At 39.2% G+C, this 23,515-nt stretch overlaps 1 protein-coding gene across 6 annotated transcripts in view; it reads right to left on the reverse strand.

Moving 5' to 3' along the window:
• Nucleotides 1–23,515, reverse strand: part of KIAA1549L (KIAA1549 like) — a 124,859-nt gene that overhangs the window by 36,151 nt on the left and 65,193 nt on the right. For 4 of the 6 annotated variants that reach the window (XM_062620251.1, XM_062620250.1, XM_062620256.1 and 1 more), the window contains exons 6-14: nucleotides 23,342–23,475; nucleotides 21,924–22,086; nucleotides 18,233–18,292; nucleotides 16,478–16,629; nucleotides 14,819–14,990; nucleotides 12,642–12,805; nucleotides 6,815–7,005; nucleotides 3,141–3,268; nucleotides 1,576–1,599 (exon numbers count right to left, since the gene is read on the reverse strand). In XM_062620251.1, the coding sequence (XP_062476235.1) occupies nucleotides 1,576–1,599; nucleotides 3,141–3,268; nucleotides 6,815–7,005; nucleotides 12,642–12,805; nucleotides 14,819–14,990; nucleotides 16,478–16,629; nucleotides 18,233–18,292; nucleotides 21,924–22,086; nucleotides 23,342–23,475 (1,188 nt within the window). The remainder of the gene's footprint in view (nucleotides 1–1,575; nucleotides 1,600–3,140; nucleotides 3,269–6,814; nucleotides 7,006–12,641; nucleotides 12,806–14,818; nucleotides 14,991–16,477; nucleotides 16,630–18,232; nucleotides 18,293–21,923; nucleotides 22,087–23,341; nucleotides 23,476–23,515) is intronic. The other 2 variants (XM_062620252.1, XM_062620254.1) reach the window with 1 other exon arrangement.

Here is a 23,515-nt window from a genome sequence, read left to right on the forward strand (position 1 = left end):
TCCTCCAAAACATCAGGTCCTTAAGCAAAGACTATCAGTCTATGCTGGTTTCACACTGTTCGCTCTCAGCCCTGACACACCCTGTTTGAAGTCTATTTTGATACATTCCATATAGTTTATGTACTGAGGTAACACCCAGCGCTGTCATTTTTCCATGTAACTAAATGTCAGCAAGAAATAGAATCTAAAATTGGTTTGTAACTATGGCAACTAATGAGCCATTCTAACTTGGAGTCCCCAAATCAAACATGTGACCATCAAGGGATTCATCCCAGTTTTAAGATGCTGCTTTTCAGGGAAGAAAATATGCTGCTGCTTTTGCTGACATGCGCATTAGAGGAATCAGCCTACAATCAGGCTAGGGAGCTGGAGCAAACTCAGGCAAACAACTGGGAGAGAAGCAGCTCTCTTCTTAAAACAGCCAACACATTCCATTGAATCTATTGATCCAGCTACTCAATGGATGAATAATGGATAATCCAGCTAATCTAACGGATAAAGATAAAAGAACAAAATACCAGAGATGACAACAGTGTTTTTAATTATAGCAGTAGGGAACAAAGTGTCAGCTCTGTGATTTCAAGGAATAGGTGTCTAAATTTTTAAGTTTTTTAATTTCAACTTCAACAGGCATTTAGGATCACAGGACTCGTAAATCAAAAACACATCTGCACATGCAGATAAGAATAAACACGGGGCCAGCTCCATAATTCTGGTAAGGGGGAGGCCCTTTCATCTCCCATGAACACATATTCCTTATCACAAGCTGTTCTGAAAAGTTTGCATCAGGAAACTCTCCTAAACGTGTCTTAAGAAATATGCCTGTAGCTAAAATGTCCTTTACCAGGTTACAGCTCTTTACCAGGGAACAATGTATTTCTTCTCCTTCATTTCTGTGCCTGGAAGCTACCAGGTGACCATTTGTAGGGTTGTGGCAGTCAAGTGAAGGAAGTTCCTCTAGAAGGAGCTGACATCCCTACAGGAGGGCTTTGCAGACAAGCTAGTTTATGCACAGGTTCCTTTAAAGCCAGACCAGTCAGACAGAAACAGCCTGTCTATCTGTTTCACATTTTTTATATATGAAAATAGTAGCATGTATTACTACTACAGTGGGCAAACCCTGCTTTTCCTTTCTGCCACAGAAGGTCAAGGTCTTGGTGCCAGCATGCAGTGGGAATACATTATAAGAATCCACAGTATGAATGGAGTATATACTGAAGGTATTTTCACTATGGCACTAGAAGTATACTTAGTCTTAGTCCCATACTAAGTAACATCATTATTCAGGCTTTTTTTGAGAAGACAGAAAAGAGGAGGTAAAATAAACATGTAAGTAAAACAGTTGTTAAGTTTCCAGCACAATCTGAAAAGTGTGTAGTTACACACTTTGTGTAGTTGAAGCTAAAATTATAATGAATTTAAAATTTAAAATGATGGGTCAGTATTCCCTTATGCTATATTGGATGGTTTCTTTAAATAGCATGTGTATGTTCTAGAAACACATTACAGTCCAGATCAGAAGAAAAGATGTTAGATGTTAGTCAATTCTTTACCAAAGGAGTGGGAAGTTCTTACCAATTTTCTTTGAAGATCTAAAACCTAATAAAATTAAAAAGAAAAAAATACCTCACTTAATTATTTTGCCTACACGTATAAACATCAGCTGACACTGGCTTTGAATATTGGCTTTCCTGAGTAGGGAAGAAAAAAAACACAGCATAAATTATAGCTTTTAATTGTGTAAATTATAAATGTTGCTGACTCGTAAATTAAGCTGCATTTGAAAGAGTGAAAAAATAATTATGAACCTTGAAACTCTGAACCATGAAATATTGTTATGCTGTCTATGAAAGAAAAAGACCTCTTTGAGAAAGACCTATTATTGCAGGTCTGGTGTAATCAGTAAAGTGACAGGTGTGACAGAAGAAAGCAATACGGGTGACAAACACACAACAAAAGAAAATTAACAATTTCGCTTCCCTGTGTGATTTTGCAAAACAGAGCACTACAGTTACATCAGTTATATGGTCCCCACAAGATGCAGTGCTCTATGGTTCATGAATGGAAAAAAAGAGGACACCTAAAAATGCAGTATGATTTTGCTGTCCAGAAGAGAGGCCACCTCTGGTGCTCTATATATGTCCCTGTATTGCACTGTATTCCTGCTAAACAGCAAAGCCTTTGCATGGCATAATGATCATCAAGAGATGACATAGTGTGACACCAGGGTTGCCGTCAGAATGCTCAGGTGATTTTCTGGAGAAAGAAGACAGTTACACTAAGATTTTCTCTTTAACCAAGTCCTTCTGTCCACATTTACATTTTAACAATTTAATTATGAACTTGTGGTCATGACAGAAGCTGATGAGACCCCATCCAATTTAATTCCCTCCCTTTACAGAGAAGTGATCAATTGGTTCAGCCACAGTGTTTCCCATTCATATGGCAAATATGGAAGCAAAGCTGTAACTCAATAAGCAGGGAGACAGACAAAAGAAAAGCAAGGAAAAAAGGGGATTGAATTAAACTCTCATCAGATGTTCCTGATACATCTCAAGTTATAAGGTCACCATCATCAACCAAGGAATTGTGAAAAACATCCGGTGTGACATCCTAGGTGCATCAGGAAAAGCTGACAGTAAGTCTTAATAACAAAAAAGTTATGACAAGAAAGATAAGAGATGGAAAGTTAAAGCACTGGCTGTCTTACACTTTCTCAAATTAATTTTTACCTAATTAATTCATCTTCATCAGATCTGGGCCAGCTTAGCAACATCAGTAATGGAAATTATTATCTTAAGGCTCTACACAGAATAAAAAGCTTTAAACCTTGTCTGCCTACTAAGCAGCATCACATCTTCATTAGTTTACTGGCATTTAAAGAAGACAAAAAAAAAAACGAAAGAGATCTTGCAAAGGCCCACACAAAGAGTAGGCACCATAGTGTTGATGTGAGTTTGAGAAACAGAGCAGTAAGGGGGAATTAAAAACACCAAACAAACAAACAAAACAACAGCTACACACAGAAAATGCCCAAGTAATGCTGAAGGTATAGTGAGATGGTTTCAGCACAGCCAGTGCCTGTATGGGTACGGCTCCAGGGGCAACCACAAGCAGCTCTCATCAGGAACACTTCTCACCATTTCTTTTCCTTCCTTCCTCTTTTGCCACTTTCTGCGGTGCCATTACTTTCTGGAGGGAGCTCCGATCGGAGCTGGGCTTCCCCGACACGTTGCTGACGATGGAGCCATTCTGACTCGGCGACCGACTGCAAGTAACCATAGCAACAAGGGAGGATGTGAGTTCTTCCTTATAAACCTCATCTCAAGGTTATTTCATTTGCACACAGTTTGCATCATTGAGTTTTCAAGCCTGATTTTGTACCAAAATGAGACAGAATATAAACTGCACACAGAAACAGTGAAGGCAGGAACAGAGAACAGGACTTCTCTATTAGCTCAGGGTTGATGGGTATCTTAGTGGCATCAAATGCAGCCACATCTCATGCACAACCTCCACAATGACAGAAGTGGAACTGCAGAGGACAAAAAAATCCTGTTATCAATTCAGTGCCATTTACACAGCTAAAATAAATCAGACCTTTGTTTATGTATATACAGCTAAACTAACCCCTTCATTATTTAGCCTGCATTTACACTCAACTTGTTTTGTCAGTCACAATGTAAAATTCAGTCACTCGCTTTACACATACACACACAATGTGATAAGAAAATTCTCCTTTTTTTGTTGTTTTGCACACAACCTGGTTTAACCAGCACTATTACTTGCTGGAACTACTAAGAAAATGCTTGTTTTGCTCAGCCATTGCATATTCTTGCCTTCAAACTGGTCCCTGCACAGGGCGAGCAGGGAGGACAGAGTAAAACTGCTGCAAGTGTTTAGCCCCAACCAAGAGCAAGAACAGGAATGAACAGTGTAACTGGACTGCACTGGGAGCAATCTCTCGGAAGTTCTTTTCTTTCTGGGGGAGCACATTACTCAAATCGTAATGCACAAGTTGGGAAAAGCAGGCCAAAGTAGAAAATGTTAGATTTGGTGCCACTCCACATCAGAACAGAGCATCACATTGTTTCTATATGTAAAACTTGCCACAGTGGGAATGAAAACTGTCTACAGGACCTATACCCATGCACCCATCTACAATCTAGCATTGTCATGGCTATCCATGACAGGATAATGTAAATAGGTTGTATCAGAGAAAAAGAATGGACTTAGGCACAAGGACTTTCATTTACAGAGAAAAAAATCTAATCAAGTTCTACTGCTGTCACAATGGCTTTATATCCAGAATATGGTACTAAAGCAAAACAACTGTAAAAACCATCCCATAAATTATTGCCAAGACTACATTGCCAGCTTGAAACATTCATTTACCTGAGGTTCTGACTGCCCTGTCTGGTGTAGGTAGAGAGCTTTTACTATGGTCAGAACAGAAAAAGACAAGTATGAAAAAAGTAATATTTAGGGACTCTCTTTTGAATATAGCCTAGCTGGAAATATATATATAATTTGAGTAGCTCTTCACAGCTACTGGGCTTTAGGAGAGCTCAGTATGCAACCCAGCTCAGTCAAGTCCAGCCCAGCCTGACGATTTTCTTGTGAAATTCTACTGAGGATAAATACTCCTGAAAAGTAACATTTCTCCCTTTTAAACCTGTCTGCCACTGCTAATGAATAATCCCAGCCTGTAAAAACAATTCATCCAGGATAGACCAACACCTGAAGAAAATCTCCTTCACTGGGGAACAAGGAAAAGCAGTGAGCATGGATAGCTTGCAGAATGATTTCTGCTGCCACCAATCTAAATATTCATGCTTTTTAAGTGGCCATGGTATTATTAACTGTGAAGTTTCCTTCAGTGGTAATATCAGAGAAGATATTCTGATCAGTTACCAGCCACTCCATGGCAGTCTGATTTAGATTGATCTTTGCTGGCTGCAAAATAGCCTGGATGAAAGAGCAAATACATAAAGGTCAAGAAATATTTCTTCATCTTCAGAAAGCTTTAAATTCCATCTCCAGAAACCTCTCCTGCAAATGAAAAAAGGTTTGACTTCTGCATGTTCTCACTTAGTCAAGTTATCACTCTGAAGGAGGCAAAACTAACTTAGTTATTTGCTTAGAAAGGCACCAAGGTTCAACACATGTTAGAATGAGAATAACATTCCTTTGAATTCCCAGATCAAGTTTGCTTATCAATGTTTGTTTAAAACTGCAGATTAAGTAGAGAGGAATTTCTGTGCTCATTCAAAGGACTGAGTGTTTAATCACTTTTGTCAGAGGATTAATTAATAGGGCTGGTTTACATTTTTTGTGTATGTTTCCACATGACTTTGGAAGCACTTCAAAACACATTAAAGAACAGTTCCAGTTCCTGCAAAGGCTTAATCTGTGGTGGTCCAGCATCAGCAACCACAGGCAGTGTCATTGTTATCTCACATTTGTAATTTCATCAGAGGACAAAAGACTGCAAAAGGGACAAGAGCTGCTTGGTGCACACATCCTATATAACCTGACTCTCACAGTTCGAGTATTTATGGTGTGAACAGCACGTCACTGGCATTCAAGTGCAGAGTAACAGTTCACAACCAAACCCAGTGAAGAAACCACAGGAACCAGGGGAGTCTTCTGCTATCTCCTCTATTGGTCCTCCCTGCAGTCAGCAATCTCCATGTTCCAGGTGATTTACTATGCAACCACAGAAGCATGCCAAACCAGACACCAGCTCAGGATCCCTCTGTTTCCCTTTTTCTTCAGGAAAACCTCAGCTTATGACCAATGCCAGTGAACTAGACAATAACTGTTACCTCTATTCAGGCTGTTTACCTAACAGTTTGATTTTCTTCTCTTCCGCTCAGTATCATTCTTCAGCAATAAAAAGTTGATGATCCTCCACTTACTTTCAGGGAGAGCAGATCAAGGAAAATGTTGATTTGAACCATGCAAACCAACTAGGATAAAGGGATAACCTGCTTTCCTTGCCTGAGATGGCGGAGACAAGAAACAATGACATTCAGCTATTCTGATGATGACTGAGGCTAGACAAGAGATGAAACCTCCTAACAGGAAAGGTAGTGAAGAACAGATTGCTTGAGGAAGCTGTGGTCATCCCACCACTTTAAAAAAAGGTAGATCAAGTTGAGTTAGGAGTGTATTTGACCCCTCAAGGGAGAAGAGGAAGAACCAGACAGCTTCCTGGGGACCTTGAATCTGTGAATCTACAACCCTGTAGACTTAATATGAATAAACTGCAAACCTGGGACAGTTTACCCTATACACTGAAGTTCTCTGGTCTGTTCTTACATTGTCAAAAGTTTTGTATGGCTGTAGATGCTTTGGATCTTAGAGGTCTCACAATTTAGTGGATGTTTGGGGTTTTCCCTTCTGCTAATGAAGACATTAGGTGCAATTCTGGAGTGACAGTCTGTTAGTAAAGCTACAGCAACTTACACTGGCTAAGGTCCTGTCTTTTGGTTCATCTGAGAAACAATTGGTTTTCATGCTCCATATCCCATGTTTTCTTTGGGTTCATCTCTTACACAACACAAGCATGCATACAAGAGCCACTTCCCGTTTACCTACTCTATGCATGTACAGTCTCTGAAGACTTCACTTTATTTCAACCTGCACTTTGCAGCAAACTTACACATCCAGCACAGACCAGTGTTATGCCAAGAATTTATCATGGAGGAGCCATCTGCCACACACAGAGCGTGGGAGCTAAACCTTGCAGGTTTTTCCTAAGCAGCCAGCCGCATATCCCACCCCTCTGAGGAAACATGCCAGTCCATACCTTTTCCTTGTTTCATTGGATTTGGCAGTTTTGATAGTACTCCCATCCTGAGTAATTTCTCTCTCTTGGGAGGCAGGAGCATCTCTAACTGGAAGCGGGAGTACAACAGTCTCCTGAGTTACAGGTAAAACCTCATCTTCAGCTCCTTGCTGACCTAAGTGTTGCTTGGCATAGTCAAAGCCTTGGACAGGCTGCAAAAAAAGTGGGAGAAAAAAAAAGAAATTTGCAGCATGCATCATACATTAATATAAAACTTCCACTTCAGTTTGAAATTTTCCACTACCCTTTAACTTCTTTTATTACAAAAGGTATAAATATGTAGATTGACATTGGAGTGCCCAACAACAAAGCCATTTTCTGATGAGATCTCCATTCCACATATTTTAAACATGATTAGTGAGCATGAAATTGATCTTGGCTAGCCTTTCGTACCCTGCTGTAACACCTGCAGAAGACAATGGAAGAATGAGCACACAGAAGAAAAAACTAGAAGCGAGACAAATAAGACCATACCAAAACCAGAAAACTTTCTCTGACAAAAACCTTGTGTTTTCAAAGGGGGTGGGAGTAGTTTATTCCAAATCAAGACTGAGTAAAAAAGGCACACATCAAAGCTTCATGGGCAACATTTTCCAGAAAAGGATCTTTTTTTCAGATCAGTGAAGTTCTGTTTCCCCTGGCGGCCAGTTGCCTGCTGGGAAGGTTGTTATTGACTTCATGTGTTTCTCTCGGGAAGTGACATTTGCAAAAGCCTTGCCTCTCCTCTCCTGAAGCCTGGCCGGGCTTTTCCTGCTGCCTTTGCAAGGAACAAGCAGAACTGCACAAAAAACAACCACCACCCACCAATCTGCATTTTCTATTGGAAAAAAAAAAAGAAGGAAAGCCAGCATGAAAGATAAATTACTCTAATTCCCGACCATCTCTGGATAAAATATGTAACACCAAAATGTTCTTGCTACACTAAATTGAATTAATTTACCATAACCTAGAAGGCTGCTCTTCCTGAAGTACAAAAACCATTGACAGAATGCTTAAAAAGCACCACAGAACACTTCAGAAGTGAGCAATGGTGATTTTAACCCTCAAGCATACTTTGGGAAACGCAACAGGATTGAATAGTCAGTAACTGAATTGTCTCTCTCAGGTTTCTGTCATGTTGTCATTGAATATTTTACTTCTGAAAGAAAATCAGCTGGATAAAAAAATTTGCTGATAGAACAGAAAAAGAATAAACTCTGAAAAAAACCTCATCTTCTTTTGTTCTATCCCCTACAAAATCTGGACTCTAGCTATAAATACAGATACATTTCATAGATGCTCTCATAGGTTCATCTCATAGGTGCTCTCTGTCTTCTATTTTTTAAAACAAAACAAAACATGCTTTTTGCTTATGGGCATCTTCATCACTTTCCCAGTCTCCTGTTTGAACTGAGGCTGACAGTTTCTAATGTGCTCACACACTTCAGTGTTCCTCTGGTAAGTATCTCTGGTGCATTAAGTAGATGCTAGCTGAGGTAATGCTGATTTGAGAGAACAGACATCTACCCACATTACCATGATGGAACTGGCAACGTATCAGAGAAATGTCAATTCCACATCACCAACCCATGGAAAGTCATAATAATCTCACCCCAGACAGGGCCTTCTGCTTGCCCTCCTCTGAAAGCAAGGTATCACACAAGCAGCCACCAAACTACCTACCAAGGGAGGAAATGAAGAAATGGAAGGAAGTGAAGAAAGGGGAAGCAGAAGCTACGTGAAGGATAGCTAGGAAGAACTACTGCACAACATCCTAGGTAGTGGTATTTTAATCAAAGTTAAATAAAAAGAAGATAATGTTTTTTAACCTCATTATCTCAAGTCTTAGTCAAGTCCCTCCTAGATATTCTGCAAAAAAAGGTAAGAAAAGAGAAAAGCTGATCAAATCAGACTTTTTCCCTCCTTTGAAAGAGAAGTTTTAACTTATCCTTAGTATCATAAAAACAAAAAAACAAAACAAAGGAACAGAAAACCAAACAACCCCCTCAAACAGAAACAAACCAGAAGCAGCAGAACATGAGAATTACTACAGAACTCTGCAGAGTCCCAGCTCGGATCTGACAAGGGAAGAAAATGAAGGATTAGTTTAATCTGAGTTCTACTTACCGCCATGTCTAGTAATAAATTGCAATAAAGGAAGAGCTGAAAAAGCCATCCTCATCAGCAGACATATTGCGTTAAATGAAATTTGATCTTGGCACCCTGCTTTGTAAAAGCCCACAGGAGCAGATGGCTTTACCACCCATGAAGGGAGCTGGCAAGACTAAATCTTGAAGCACTGCAAAAGTAGATGTCCAATACAGCCAAAGTGCTGAGAAAGACCCAAGGACTGGGATTTGAATATTGCTTTTGAAATAACAAATGAATTATGAGACCGTTAAATTACATTGCCTGGCAAAGGGCAGACTGAACATAGGAAGTTGTTGTTTCTGGGGCTTTTTTCCTTGTAATGATGATGAAAAAGAGACTGTTATTAAAGGAGTCCCTCCTTTCTTCCTTTCTACATGTATACCCATGTACACAGACAGTTTCTTTCATCTTTTTTTTTGCATGCCCTTTGTCAAATTGATAGTGATTATTTTCTCAAGGCCTGCAGCATTTGCTTTGGCTTGCAGGTCTTAGACTGCAGATCGTATCTCTGTTTACCTGCAAGCTTATTCCTTCATACTCTAAAAGAAAGGAAAGGTGATAAATCAGATTACAACCCTTTAAAAAGTCATGCTGTGAATTAGAAAGCAAGGGAGGTAAAAGCTAACATCTATCCAAAACCTCAAAGTAAAAATAGTTGCTTAAAATAAAAACAGCATTGAAAGAACATTAAAATAAACTCCCATCAGAATTTCACCAATTTGAATTTATACTTCTTTTCATTTTACAACTGGGGAGCCAATTGAAAAAGATGGTAACAGTCCTTTTTCCCTGCAACTTAGTACAGATGACTCTGACTGCTAAGGCAATGCAGAACAGCAACACAATTCCTAAGAAAGATAATATAAACTACACTGCATATGAGAGGTCATTTTTTAAACTTCACTTACGTAGCCTTCAGTCTGTTACAATTAAAGAAGTCATTCCTTAATTACCAGGCCAGGCAGTAATCCTGCTGTTACGTTACATCACCCCACAGCTACAGGAGGATATGTAGCATTCAGTGCTTTATCACCCCTCCATTCTGTGCTCCTGGAGAGATATGGCAGGCAGCTCTGCTCTGTGAGGACCTGCAGCGATGAACAAGCAGCTCTGCTCTGCCAGTCCCCGTGGGACAGGACTTTTGGAAGCTTAACACCTAAAATGGCACCGCGGAAAACAAAACCAGCTGAAATCCAAGGCTGTGAGGATTCTGTAATATTCTCTTTTCCTCTCTATAAAGTTCGCTGGATATTCAAAAGGCATCAAAAAATTGCTCCAGTGATTCAACAGCAAATCTCAGACACACAGAAACAAAACATTAAAGCTTCTGCCTAAACTAAAAATCACTCTACTGTGACTCCACTTACAGAACAGATTCAATATTAATCAAGCAGTCTCAAGTACTTTTCTAAGCCATGAAATATAATATATTCATTTTAAATGTGATGTAGATATGTGCTCATCAGCTATTTGTATTGCCGAACTGCATGAAATGTAGCAATTACAGTTCAAGTAATCACCACTATTCCTGATATCTCTAAAGCTGGGATTAAAAATAAAACTGAAATTGTTATTTTCAAAATTACCTTATTTCATTATCTTCTCCAGATATATGTTTTAGCCTTATTTTAAATAAAGATGCTGAAATCAGGAATGAGAAAACCAGTCCACTCCCTGTCCCCCTGCAGAATTTATTTTCTACAGTCCATGTACCAGCATATACTCTGAACTAGACCTGGCTGAACCTTTTTGATGGAGCCATCATTGTGAAATTAAATGGAACACAATTCAGCTTTCACTTTGAAATGCATCACTTTTCATATAAATGACTTAAATTAAATTTCACGGAGCCTCAAAATATACCAAGAAGGGGAACTGCACTCTGGGAGCAGACCTCCTGCACTCCACCTGCAACTGTGAGCAAGTCTGCAGGAAAATCTCCTGGAAGCAGCACAGTGTGGCTGCTGGGGGCTCAGCACCAACTAGTTTGCTCTGCAGATCTAACTCCCGTCTGATAGCAATGTAACCTGACTGAATAGGTTTTAACCTGACCGTGTTATCTTACAGCCTGATTAAATCCAATTTTTCAGGAAGAGTTAAAATTCAATCTTCTCTTTCTTTTTGGAATGGCAGCTTCAGATTAAATATTAAAATATTTTCAATTTTTTTCTGTGCTGTAGCTTCAACCAGCAGTGTTTGGTTTTTTTATTTAGCAACTTGCTTCAGCTGTAAAGCATCCCATAATGATGGCCAGCTCAAAACAATGTACAAATTCCATTTCATTTTGTTCTTTTAGCTAGGACTAAAATTACATATAAGAAGAATCAAGTGGTGCATAGTATTTGCAATGGCCCCTAATAAAGCCTGATTTGCATTTTAGAGATTTCAATGGGATGTTACATGATATTACTGCAGTGTTATTAATTTTTGTTTGTGATATTGTTTGTTTCACTTCTGCAGATCTAGTCCTTAACACTAGTTTGATAACACTACAATGAACATACTGGAACCAAAATGGAAATGTCTTTTTCGCCTCATTTTTCATACAAACGTCTTTTTTAAACTGGCACCAGCTGCGCCTATCTGCAACTAATCTAAGATGAGAAGACCTGTCATATGCATCATGCCTTCCTTCAGCTTTCCCTCCAATCTACATTTTTCAGCAGAAGCAACAGAGATGAAATTGTTGAATCCTGCTGTCTGTAGCATTCAGAAACCAAAGACGAAAATTATCATTTCAATCCCATGCCAATGGAGAAGAATAAAGGCAGCTAAAATGGTGAAGGAACCATATGACCTACAACAGGGTCTGTAGGCTAAAAACTCCTCACTTTGGGTGCCTGTGTTTAAAAGCCATTTAAATAGCAGCATGGAGAAGGCAGACCTTTTTCCACTACAGAAACAAATCAGTATTCTGTGATATTTTTCTGTTAAAAGATAGAGAATCAAACTAGAAACACATTTGATTTGGTCCAAAAACAAGCAAACAAACAAGCAAACAAGAAACAAAAATACCTCCAAAACAAAACCCCTGTAATCAATATGGGTTAGTAACTTTAAAGCAAATATAATTGTTTGTACCCAACCAGCAACATCCACAAATAACTTAGAATGTTCAAAACATCTAAAAGAAAAAATGACAGTGGGAGAAATTTTCTGAAAAACAAATGCAAAGAATGTCCATTGGATTAGCAGTTGAGTGGAGAGCTTCTGGTTAGAATCAGGTCTGAACTGCTGCCAAAGTCCAGAGCTTCAGCCACTGCCACCTGCAGCAGGTGGGAACTGCTCAGGAGATGGGCTGGAGAATGAGGTCCCATGGGAGACGTGCTGCTGAGGAGGCCTAGGCTATTTTATGAAGGAAGCATGTGCCTTGAATAAAGCCTACTCAGTCCTAATGGCTCAGTGCCTTACAACACCATTTAACAGCTACTCTGTCACTGCTACCAACAAGGGACAAGCTGTGATGGAAGTTGATGAGCCCTGAGGAAAACAGAAGGATAATTGCTGTGACCGATGGTATCAAGGACAGAGAAATGCAAAGATCCAACCTTGCGAGTAACAACTTTTTCAGTTCCAAACCTCCTTCAGCTATCAGAGAAACACAGTTAAAGCCTCAGAAAGCAAATTAACATCTTGGATCTAAAGACCCATCACTCACTTTTGCTCTCTGAGGCAGGTTCATCATGGTGTCTGGTTTAAAGTCATTCTTGTTCTTTCTGCACAGAACTGCTGTGATGATGATGATGATAACTGTAACCACAGCAATGGGAGCCAGCACTGCTGCAATGATCCACAGGTTGTTTGGGGGATTCTTCACCACAGCTATGGAAAATTGCAAACCAACATTGGTAACTTCCACTGCACAAACACAAGGTTTAAATTGCTTTTAACACAGACTTCAACTGTCTTCATATAATGATTAGTATAGAAAGATTGTTAGTAGTCTAACTATGCTTTTTTATTCCTTGAGGAAAAGAAAAAAAAAAAGAATTAATCAGCAGCACTATGTAATTCCCAAATCCCTGGACTCTATTCTCTTATTTAGTTATAAGTTAGTTATATGCAAAAGTCACCATCAACTCCCAAGTCAAGTTAGATTCCACATTAGGTACGGTTAATTTACAGAGTAAACAAAAAAAGGTGCAAGTAATACATCCTTAATTTTTTTCCAAATACAAAACCTGCTCATAGTAAGGTAGCATGTGTGTTAAAATTGTAGACATGGAGTCCATATCTGGTGTCAAAGACTTCCTGGCTCAGTAAGAGTAAACTGGCAGAGCTTTTTCAAAACCAGTGAAGCTAAGCACGCTAATAGTTATTATTGATATCAACAGAACAATAAGAAAATACTTCTCTTGTGCTCTAGAAATGCTTTATCACAGTTAAGGTTGAAAAGAATCCATCATTTCTGAAGGAGGGGAAATAATGAGGTCGGAAAGAGCTGCTTGCAGATATATTAATAATGGTACCAGGAAAAGGGTACATTCCAGAAATGTAGTGATGCTAAAATATTTTAGATTCCATTATATCAGAATAAAGTCTCTTGTTATGAACTTTTAAGAACCTTTAACTTGTAAACACAGAAGAGATCCTCCTATGACAAATCCCTGATACTCTCATTTAATTTCTTTCTGGAAAAACACCAGATAACTATATGATGCTGAAATTTGTTTTAGTGAAATATTTAGTGGGCTTCACCATGCTATCTCTATTTAATTTACTACACTGCTAGTTGCTCGCGTGGATAGGCAATTGTGAGAATACCAGCGTAAAGCAGCATTTCCCATTTTCCAGGGGACTAGTGCTTTCAAATGTCATTGAGCTTATTAGCTGTCAGAAGCACTCAGCTGCTTTTAGGATCTGACTTCAAATGCATAACATCTTGTTCAGTAGCAGCTATGAAAGCCAGCTGAAAGTTTGTCTGAAGTTTGGGCTTATTTTCTTTGTAGATCTACAACTTTCTGCAAAGCCAATGTAGTTTGTTGGGTGATGCAGGAGTAGCACTGTAAGGTACACACCTTGTGCACAGTGTAACAGTAACCACGCAGTTAAAAGACTGCAAAAAAACAGGTTGAAGCCCTTCAAGGTTCAATTCAAAAAAAAATGTTATAGAAGCCCTAACACTTGTGCCTACAGCCACTCAGTAACTGATGCAAGTCTTAAGAGAGAAATTTGAAAACACTTAATTTTTCAGGAGCGGATTACTTTATTGGCCACATTATTCTGAAGGATACTACCGTATCTTGAATTTGAAACCTGTCTATATATGAATAGTTCTGTTCAGCTTCGCTTTCCTGATTTGTGTCTAGAGATCTGTAACAACCACATGGTGCACTTATCAAATTTCTTGGTGAAACTGATCACTTGAAAAGAAAACCAAATCCCTTTGAGACAGAAATAACCTACATCATTTTGAACAAGTCAGAAAGAAAGGACATACTGATAGCCCCCGCATTTTACTTTGGGCCAAATTATTTGAAAAATGCTTTTAGCCCCAGCAGTCATTAGCCTGTACTGTCATGGTTTTGTTAGTATCAGAATTAGTTCTGACTTTGAAGTTCCATGAAGTTGTTCAGTTCACAGGACCGTATGTGTGTATGAGTTGTACGGTAGAGTTTACAATCATCGGCTAAATAACAGTTGGTATATAGCTTTGATTTGCTAAGATAGATTAGTCTTGCACAGGAAGAGCAGCTGCTCAGAAAGTTGCAGCTGAAATTTCTCTGTGTGACCAGTGGAGGCTCCCTACACATACCCTGGTGTTCTTATGAATTAAAAATAAATAAAAAGAAGAAATAAAGGACCAAACCAGAGAATTTTTAAAAGAATTCTTACGATCAGCTTGAACTTGAATAACATAACCCAGTGTCAAGGCCATGCGCTGGGAGTCAACAGTACTCAGAATTTTGGCAGCTGCGGTCCCCAGCAAAGGTTTCCCGTTGTATAAAGTGTAGTATGTCAGCTCAGCTGGCTCCTTGGGCCCTGGAATACGTTGGATTTTTACCATCTGTCAGGGAAAAAAAAAAAAAAAAAAAAAAGGAAAAGAAGAAAAAGAAATGAGATGGAAATAGAAATAGACTGTGTGTGTACTCTACCACTGCAAAACCTGTCAGGAGCTACTTGAAGGCAGTGCACACAGGGAACTGCTTCAAGACCCCATGTAAGCATAAGATACATACAAATATTCTCACAGGATCAGAGCTTCTCCCCTTCATAGCCAGGGTATTAAGATTAGTGAGGTCAAACTTGCCAACTTCAACATTTTTAAACATAATTCTAAAGTAAAACCCTGCACTAAGAAAGGCCTGCAGCAAAAAGAAGGAAAGGATCAAACAGCTGGACATTACAGTCCTCTGTGAAGAGGGAATTCTTAAAACCTGTCCTAATATTGAAAATTATGCTTCACTGGCATATTGCAGTAGAAAAATTCCCTTACATTCTATTTCTATACTTGTTATTTTTCATGCCAGGCTGACACTAAAGAGAACGATGCTTTTTTTCATTTTATTCTGTAGGACTTTTACATTATATCTCTACCTGTCCTGAGAGTACAGGAAGTATCAAACACCTCTAATGATGAGAGGGAAAAGGAGTTTTGTGATTCCTCTCCACCATGTTACAGACTAAAATAAGTCATGTTTTCATGGAAAATTTTACAAAGGTTCACACTTTTGGCAAGTAAAAACATGTCCCTTCTTCAAATTGTTTCAGTGGGAAAGCACACAGTCGTGGGTAAACTAGAAAAGTAGTAATTTGGGGTTTTATCTCACAGCAAGCAATTCTTGAAAAACATCATGTAATTAAAAAAAACCAAAGGCAATAACTTGGTATGCATGTTTTGAAGACATATCCTCCTTGAATCCCCCACAACTAGCATCAGTCGCTAAATCAGTGTGAAAAAGTATGAATCATTTAAACATAGTTAATGGGAAATTTTGCTAATTAAGAGAAAGATAATTAATAAATTAGGACTGGAATCTATGCTTCATAATGTGATCTGTGGCCACATGATTTGATGACTAACCCTGCAAAAAGACTGCTTCATACTTTCTTTTTTTTTTTCAGCAAAAACAAAGTTCTAGCTTTATTAGCTTCCTTTCACATGAAAGGTAGGCCTGGGAAACTTGTTTATGAACAAAAGCCTGGAACTCTTCATTATGCTGAATACGAGACTTTATGCTAAAATATTTACTTTGTACCAATCCTCAGAGCAAGCACAAAGAAAATATTTATTAACACTGATCATTATTAACTAATGATAATTTCAACAAGATGGGAAGCATGCAAATATGGGTGACTGCAGAAGAAGAAACCCAATAGTAATGCCAAGAATTTTGCACTCTCTGCTTTGATGTTCATGAGAAAAGACAAGAAATCTCAATCCAGTTAAATTTGATTTTTCCCCTACAAATTGATGCAGGACACATGCAAACAAAGACCTTCAGCTTTTTTTTTCTGCACATATCTAGGAACTACCAATGTCGTATTGCCCACCTGCACGGTGTAACTGCCCACAGTAGTGGCACGTCTGAAACGTCTTCCTTGCTGATGGGACATCATGAACAGAGGAGCCAAACGCTGCTCCATCAGTCGTGCAAAGCTCTGATTGTTCAGTCCCAGCAGTGCCATATCAACCCCTTGAATAACTGCAGGAACAGAGGAAAATCATGTCAGCACATCTTTCATGGACCAAAGAAGTAACATGTGGTCTGCAGGACAGTTTGAGACAGGTATATACTAACCAGAAGAAAAATAGCTGGACACTGTTACAGCCCCTCAGTAATTCCTGATGGGTATATAATGTGCTTCTGTTTCAACCCCTGCACTGTTCTTCTCAAATAATGTCAACAATTTCAGAGAATAAAATCCTCCAAAAACTGTTTTCAGCCTTCGGTTTACCAAAATGGCTCCAGGAAGCACCTAATCTATGATCTTCAATGTAAAAAGTAGTTAAAACCTGTTTGAGAGCTGCCTGGTTTTATGCTTATTGCTAGATTCTCCTGTTAACTAAACACAGTTTTTTATCCAGCACTTTTGAAGACTGAAGTTGGGATTTTGTGCAACTCAGTTAGAAACAAAATGTATATTTGAGAGCACTGAAAGCCAAATAAACATCTCCTGAGTACAAACAAATGGAAAATTTACACCAAGTTCAAAAAAGTGACAAGGCATGCTAATTTAATTCATACATATGTATGACTTTTTTAGTATTTCTTAAAAAATCTTTTGGGACCACCATGATATTTTTTTAAGCAGTGTTTCCCTTATAATATCAATAATAGTCCATTGCAGTAAGCACCCAAGAAATGGAGTATTGGGTTCATGGAGTCCAAATGGGGAGGAGCCGTACCATTAAAAATACCGTACCAAATAAAATAGCTGTACCAAATAAAGCCGTCACCTCTGAAGGGAGCTTCAGAGGATCATCATCTCTGAATAAACTTTTTTTTTTATCTCAAAACTATGAATAGATATAACTGGCACCAAATCACACTGGCTTTTGGAACCACAGTGTAGAATTTAATCTGGTTTGTGTCACGATCCTTTTTCTTGCTCTCCTGAGCACTAAACAATTCCAGGTACAGACACACCAATTAGAAAGGCTTTGGTATCTATTCACTCACAGATGCCTAGAGGAAAGGGTCTCTTTCTTGCCCACTTCTCACTTCTAAAGTCAAAACAGTTGTAAGAATATGATACTAGTGAAATGACTGTGATAAAACAAGTATTGTGAATCCTAATAGCATTCTCTGCACCTTTACCATTAACAAAAAATTACGCGCTTAATGCTTCAGTGAAAGATGCAAAAATTCCTGGACCCAGACAGTCAGCAAATTGTAACACATTTCCCCAGTTTAACAGATCACCTTTCTCCCTGGGTTATATCTACAAGCCTCTTGATTTCAGATTTAAATCAAGGGCCCAGGAAAAACAAAAACCCTCAAACAAACAAACAAAAAACCTATCTGTGCTTGAAAACTCTGAGAAAATCATGCTGCTCTCAGAAGTGCTTAAACTAAAGTGGCATAAATTCTGAGATGGGTGCTGGACACAGACGTCTCTGTTCAAGATGTTGTAATGCCTCAGGGTAAGTGCAAATGCCTTTGCCCGGTTGAATGCAGCATGTAGGTTCAGTGGGCAGCCACTTATTTCTGTGTAAAATTACGGCACCAATGTGTTCATATAAATGAGCACTAAAAATTATTGTTATCTGAAGTGTGTGGAGGAGAGAAGGAGATTAAAAATTACCTGTTATCACCCAGTAGTCTCTAGTTGACTCTGAGACATCGAGGTTTGGATACTCCAAAGCTTTAAAAGTAAAAGTTGAAATTATGTTACAATAGTCCAACATCCTACACATTATATGTCCCAAAAGTGGTTAACCAGACAGTGATAAATAAAATTGAACTATGGCCCAGAAGGAGATATAGAGGCATAATATTCAGGATTACAATTTATCTTGTCTGAAAAGGACACAAAATGTAAGCAAACACTGGAGTACAAAGTAGAACATCTTATGCTGCCAAATTATTGGCTTGTATGTTGTCTGGGGCAAAGTCCAAGATTGCCCATTACCAAAAATAATAGGTAATATGCAAGTGTTTAAGTTATACACAGTTCTGCTGCTTTCTTTCTATGAGTAATCCCCTGGGGAGAACAAGATGAGAATTTATGATGATTCTGTGATTCAATCCTTACTTAACCCAGACCACAATTTTAACCTAAATAGTATTAAAATAAACCAGGGTCACATTCCACCAATCACAGGGTGCAGTTCCACAGGAATGTTGTGAGACTAAAGAAACTGTGAACACCCCTTGGAGTGTGATACTCTTACCCTCACTCTGCACCACGGAAGGTACTAATACCATACGTGTTTGTGTCTGCCAGAAACTGATGCTTGCTGTTTTGATGCCTTTTGTTAGTTTTTCAATTTCCCAAGTGTGCTAGGATGAAAAGTTCAACATGCTGCTAATTCATTATACAGCTCAGCATTTTTTCAATAGATTTATGCAATGCAGAAAGCACGAACACTTGGAACTTAATACAGAAAATATCCCTGCTTTCAGGTTGAAACACTGCTATTGAGTTACCTTGATTTTTAAATTCCAAAGTGGCTTGCAATTATAACCATTCTCAAGGGTCTGATTATGCACAGTGAGCGCTTTTGAGGAGGGATTTCACAGCATGCCCTAAGCTGTGCATTTCCATGACAGACTGCGAAGGCTCTGGAGGAGCTGACGTAGTCTGCTGGTAAATAACACGCTTTGAGTCAGACACAGTATTTGTTTGATAAACTGAAACAACTACACTGCCACATGAATGAGCATCAAACACTTTTCAAAGTAAAACATTTTCACAAGACATGCTATCAGTCTGAAACCATAAACACTATGTGGCATTAAGTCCATGAGTTTGCAGTATTTGCTGCACTGGCAATAAAACCAACCATTAGTTGTTAAAGGAGCTGATCACTTTATCAGGTCACTTCACCATGTGCAGGGATGTCGTGGTTTAAGCCCAGCCAGTAACTCAGAGCCACAAAGCTGCTCGCTCACTCCCCTCCTCTCTGGCTCCCAGAGGGATGGGGAGGAGAATCAAAAGAATGTAACTCCCACAGGTTGAGACAAGAACAGCCCAGTAACTAAGGTATAACACAAACCACTGCTGTTGCCACCAATAATAATAATGGTAAGGGGAATAACAAGGGAAGAGAATACAACCGCTCACCACTCGCCAACCGATACCCACCCTGACCAGGGCAGTGATCTAGCCCTTCTGGGTAACTGCCCCCGGTTTACATAGTGAGCATGACGTGCTGTGGTATGGAATACCTCTTTAGTTAGTTTGGGTCAGGGGCTCTGTCTTTGCTTCCTCCTGGCTTCTTGTGCCCCTCCTCACTGGCAGAGCATGAGACTGAAAAAGTCCTTGAATGAAGTAAACATTACTTAGCAACAACTAAAAACATTGGCGTGTTATCAGCACTGTTCTCAGACTAAAGCTAAAATACAGCACTGCACCAGCTACTAAGAAGGAGAAAAATGACTGCTGCTGCAGGACAGGCGATCAACAGAGAACTGCAATGCCACATGGGACCCTTACAGCGTAACAAATGGCTTTCACAGCTCCTGACTACCAAGCCATTTGCCTGCATTGCCTTTGTGAGAAGCACCATAACCCTTTTCCTATGCAACAGGCCTCTTCTGGAAGGCAAACACTTGAATTGAGAGCAGTCATCATCAAGAAATCCTTAGGGTTTCTCCTTGCGCTCCTGGATGCCCCATAAAGACAGTCCTGCACACAGGGCACTCTTCTAGACAAGCTCATCCACTAGCCACAGAAAGGAAGAAGCCTATCTGATGATGAATGGTCTACATCCCTTTCAAGGTCCCCAGGCACATCCTTCATCAACAGCCTCTCCTTGCTCTTGGAAAGACTTGATGAAAACACTTAGCCTGGAAAGTCTGATTCCAAAGTGCACCAATGCAGCGCAAGAATTCATCACTGGGCAGTTTCACCAACTGTTTGCATAGATCTGATTTAGATGAGCAATGCTTCAAGAATGATATACACTCATTCTTTTCCAAGGATTTGCGCAATCACCAGAGCTAGCTGTGATTCCACCACAGAGTGAGCACCTACCCCACAGACAGCTCATTGTGCAAGTAACCGATGAAGAATTGCACAAGATAGATAACACTGCTTTGGGGCTGTTTGCAAATAAAATGGACTGACACAAAGGGTAACTTGTGTTTTCCCCAGAGCTCACTTTCCAGCAGCCTGGTTCTGCTTTTTTTTAGAATCAGAAAATAAGCAAACACCTTAATAATTTCACCTAAAGCTATGAATCTGCTCAGTTCAGTGTTCTGACCATAAAGACATGCCTGGCTCTACCCTTATGTTTCCAATTATTTCAATACTTGTGAAATGAAAAATTACAAACTATTCCATCACCAGTTTAACCTTATCAGTGAGTCTGATAGCTACCAGAAGCTTAACCAGATCTTTACTGGTATTTGAACACAGTATTTAAAATTTCATAAGCATCCTGTGCAGATTTACACACAGTGAGATCAGCTGAAATCCATACTTCCTTAGTCAGAGTCCATTACCATGCACTGACACACCCTGCATGTCCCTGTCTCCTCTCATATCCAGTGAATGTTGATGTCCTCCAGTGAAGAGATGACGTCTCCGCAGTGAGCTTCATTTCACATGCTAAATTATACAGAAATCCTTATAATCAACTATGTTGTCCCTTTATTTACCTGAGAGCGTTAGCATGCAGAGCCAGAGAGCATCTATGCCATACAGTCTGTACAGACACACGATTTTCTCCAGCTCTGATTCTCCATAACATTTGAAATGCAAGGAAATTACTGATGCTAAAGTGCTTAGACCACATTTTAAACTGAGGACAAAGTTCAGCAAATACACCAACAGCTTTTTAAACTGAGAAGCCTAAGATGGAGCTCACCCACTACCCAAACACATCCCGAGTGTGGTACACAGTCCTACCACTGGAGCAAGCTCAGGGACTGAGCTGAGTATTCTACCAAAGCAAAGGGCTATGCTGAAGATGAACTTCATGCACTGTGCTAAGTCTCTGAGAAATGGAGAACTGGGAACATTCTGTGGTTTGTTTTCTACAATGTTTTATTTTCTTTGGAACCTGGCACATACAATTTTTTTAAATTAATGGCAGCATATATATGTGTTCCTTAATTATCTGCCCGTGTTTCCAGCAACCAAAGTAAACACTGAACCCAAACCCTATCACCACCTAATCCTCCCCCCATCTTCTTTTTTTTTCTTTTTAATAACTTAAAAGCAGTCATCTAAATCACCTACAACCTGTGAGCTTGACAACAAAGCTTATAGTGCGAGCAAAGCAAAAACCTAATCTTAAGGAGCTATGTGCTGGGAAGTGCATACTTACACTCTGCAATGGTGAGAGGTGGGTAAGTTAGGTAGAAACCCACCAGCTCAGCTGACAGCTGATTAAGAAGGTCGCTAGAAATAGTGCCATTTAGAGTTGTGCTTTGATTGCTCACTACGTAAAACAGAGTGACAGCTTGGGAGACATTGGAGGTGTTCAAAATCTGAAACAGAGGTAAAGAAATAATGTGTAGCCATGTTTCAGCTTACTTAAAACAAACAAACAAACAAACAAACAAAACAAACCCTCACAAAATAAAGAAAACAACAAACCAATCCAGTGCAAAAAATTGGGGAAATGTTAACTTGAACAATGGATTAGGTACAGCTCACTCAACACGACTCTGTAAAACTTTACTTATATGATACTTTAATTCCTATTTCAGCCCATGCAGAGCTACAGGAGGACAGCAGAAGGCAGAAACGGCAGTCAGGACTTGCTTCCAAGACCACCACCCTATCACTTCCTAAGTTGGCAATACTCACAAAACCCACACCACTGCCTTCTTCTAGGGCTGTTTCCAAAACTGCCTGGGTGCTTTGTGAGATCTGCCACTTCTGCCATGAGTAGATCAGAGACCATGAAGTGCCACTCAACATCATGGCTCCAGCTATTGAAAAGCTCAATAACCACTTTACCTACTACAGAGCATTACCTCTTACCGTGCTCTTTTCTGCCTCTGAGCTACTCCAGTTTGAACACAAGCTTACAAGAAACTGTACCAAAGTAACTAAGCAGAGTTCTGATGACCAATGTTCTTCCTCTGGTAAGCTCTCTGCAAACTATTCTGGGGAGCACAAGTACATACACAGAGTTTTATTATAATTCAAATATGTATCATAACACCCAGAGGATATTTTCTGTGCCATACTTCAGGATTAAAGAGCATAAGAATGTCGGACTGCTATACATATAAAGGTATGCAAAACTCAGGCCCTTCATAGTGAATTTGGGTCTGCAAGTATGGAACTGGAACGCACACCAAAAATAAAAGAAGAAAGAAATATATTCCATTAGTTCAGATCTTGCAAAAGGCTACAAAAAAGCTACACGTCACTATCTTTATACCTGAACAGCCTCACTGAAAGCAACTAACATGTCAGAATAACATAACCAGTAAAAATACAAATTTTGAAGAATATGTTAATATATATTTATTTTTATTTGAATTTCACTTACATTATTTAACTGCAAACAGTAAAATTCAAATTCATGAAAATAAAAGTAACAGGCTTCTATAAATCATACATTTATATACTTTTCTACAATACATAAAACAATCTTAGTTCACATGAAAACATAAACTTATTTCCATAGTGGCTATCAAAGGCATTATGATGAAACACAAGCGTACACATAGCAAAGTACAACCCCAGAGAGTCTGACACCAGGCACTGGCAAAGCACACAAAGCTGTACCTGAACTGTTAAGTTGTTGCTGGTGTTTAAGACCTTTCTTTCAGCGTCCTGAAACGCCCTCTGTAACCGTTGCTCCATGGTCTGAACAAATTTGCATGACTGTATATTGTCTGTTTGACCCACAAACTGCAGCTCTAGAAAAGGAACATTTTAGCATGAGGCCAAAATATTTTC

The sequence above is a fragment of the Pezoporus occidentalis genome, unplaced genomic scaffold (assembly GCF_034315485.1).
Source record: "Pezoporus occidentalis ecotype Australia unplaced genomic scaffold, CSIRO_AGI_Poc_V1 ctg22, whole genome shotgun sequence".
Lineage (NCBI taxonomy): Eukaryota > Metazoa > Chordata > Aves > Psittaciformes > Psittacidae > Pezoporus > Pezoporus occidentalis.